This window comes from Poromitra crassiceps (assembly GCF_964638095.1).
Source record: "Poromitra crassiceps genome assembly, contig: HAP1_SCAFFOLD_357, whole genome shotgun sequence".
Classification (NCBI taxonomy): Eukaryota; Metazoa; Chordata; class Actinopteri; order Beryciformes; family Melamphaidae; genus Poromitra; species Poromitra crassiceps.
The window spans coordinates 31,742-33,108 of record NW_028152047.1 but is presented as its reverse complement, the minus strand read 5'-3'; the positions used below and the strand labels follow the sequence as shown (position 1 = coordinate 33,108).

Genomic DNA, 1,367 nt, shown 5'->3' with positions numbered 1-1,367 from the left:
AATTCTGTGAATTTACTGAACTTTTGTTTCACCAGACCACAACCCAAATAAAGAAAATGATAGTGGGCCACACACACATTTCAAGACTACAAAATAGTATTTGTATTTACAGATTTGGTTTCCAGTAGTCTTCCAGACTTATCACACTTACACAGGAACCCTGGAACGAGCCAGTATGTAACAATAGACCAGACTTTTACATATGCCTTGTATTTTGGACAGCCCCATTCCATACATGATAGGATTTAAAAGCATTAAAACATTCACCCATGTCTGAGCATACACAAATATACCATATTTCAACACATGGGGCCAACTCCTCTGGTCAACTCTTTTTGATACCTATCAAAAAGATGCAAGCAAAGGAATAGCAGAGAAAGGAAACCAGCTGAGGAGCACAGGTACTAAGAGCTTTCTGCCTGGTCTCTTTTGAACCAGCAAAACAAATGTAAAGAATCTTCATGTAACAAAAAAGGATGGGAATTACAGGGACACAGTTGGTTAGACAAAGGTTAAAGAGACCAAAAATGTTATTGACTCTGGTGTCAGAGCGTGAGCATGCCAGCTTGACGATGAGATAGTTGGCACACTTCCAATCATTGATGAAGTTTCCACACAGTGTCAAACGCAGACTCAAGGATAGATTGATCAGGGTTATGAGAGCAGCGTACAACCATGTCACAACAATAAATACAGCCACCTTGTTAGATGTCATGTGTGTATTATATTGTAGAGGATGACAGATAGCAAGGTATCGGTCATAAGACATGAAGGTTAAAGTGAGAAGCTGCGTACCTCCATATGAGTATAGACAGAACATCTGCAAAAAACACCATGGGACAGAAACTGTGTGAGTGTCAGAGATCAGCTGAACCAGAAGGAATGGAAAAATCGCTGCAGAACGATACAGTTCATTGACAAACAGGCTGCACAGAAACAGATACATAGGTTCATGTAAGCTTCTATTCGTCCAAATAACCGCAAGGATTGCTGTGTTGGAAAAAACAACTGCAATGTACAACAATGCTATTATTATAAAATACAAGTATTTCAAATGTCCAAAATGTGCATAACCCCCAAGAATGAAAGATACAGTAACATTGTCCATTATCTTTGGAGTAGTTCACAAACCAATAATTAGTGTCAACATAATTAAATCATTTGGCTTAATGCTTTAGAGATGATCATCAAGTGTAAAGGAGATTAACAAACGTGAGACCCAAAATGACAATTCACTCCCCTACCCACACAGAAGATCCAGGATCCGATGCCCCCCCCCCCCCCCCCAAAAGAAAGAGTATACATGACACAAGTTGACATGTTTCACACACAATCTAACGTTCTAATCTGCTGTCATGTGCACAGCT

At 39.6% G+C, this 1,367-nt stretch overlaps 1 protein-coding gene across 1 annotated transcript; it reads right to left on the bottom strand.

Annotated features, from left to right (window-relative positions):
* Positions 1-325: 325 nt before the first annotated feature.
* On the bottom strand, positions 326-1,108 carry LOC310771104 (olfactory receptor 10H2-like; the record flags this gene model as incomplete). Its single annotated transcript, XM_083663774.1, has 1 exon — positions 326-1,108. The coding sequence occupies one exon, from the start codon at positions 1,106-1,108 to the stop codon at positions 326-328; it is 783 nt and encodes a 260-aa protein (XP_083519900.1).
* Between the last annotated feature and the right edge of the window lie 259 nt (positions 1,109-1,367).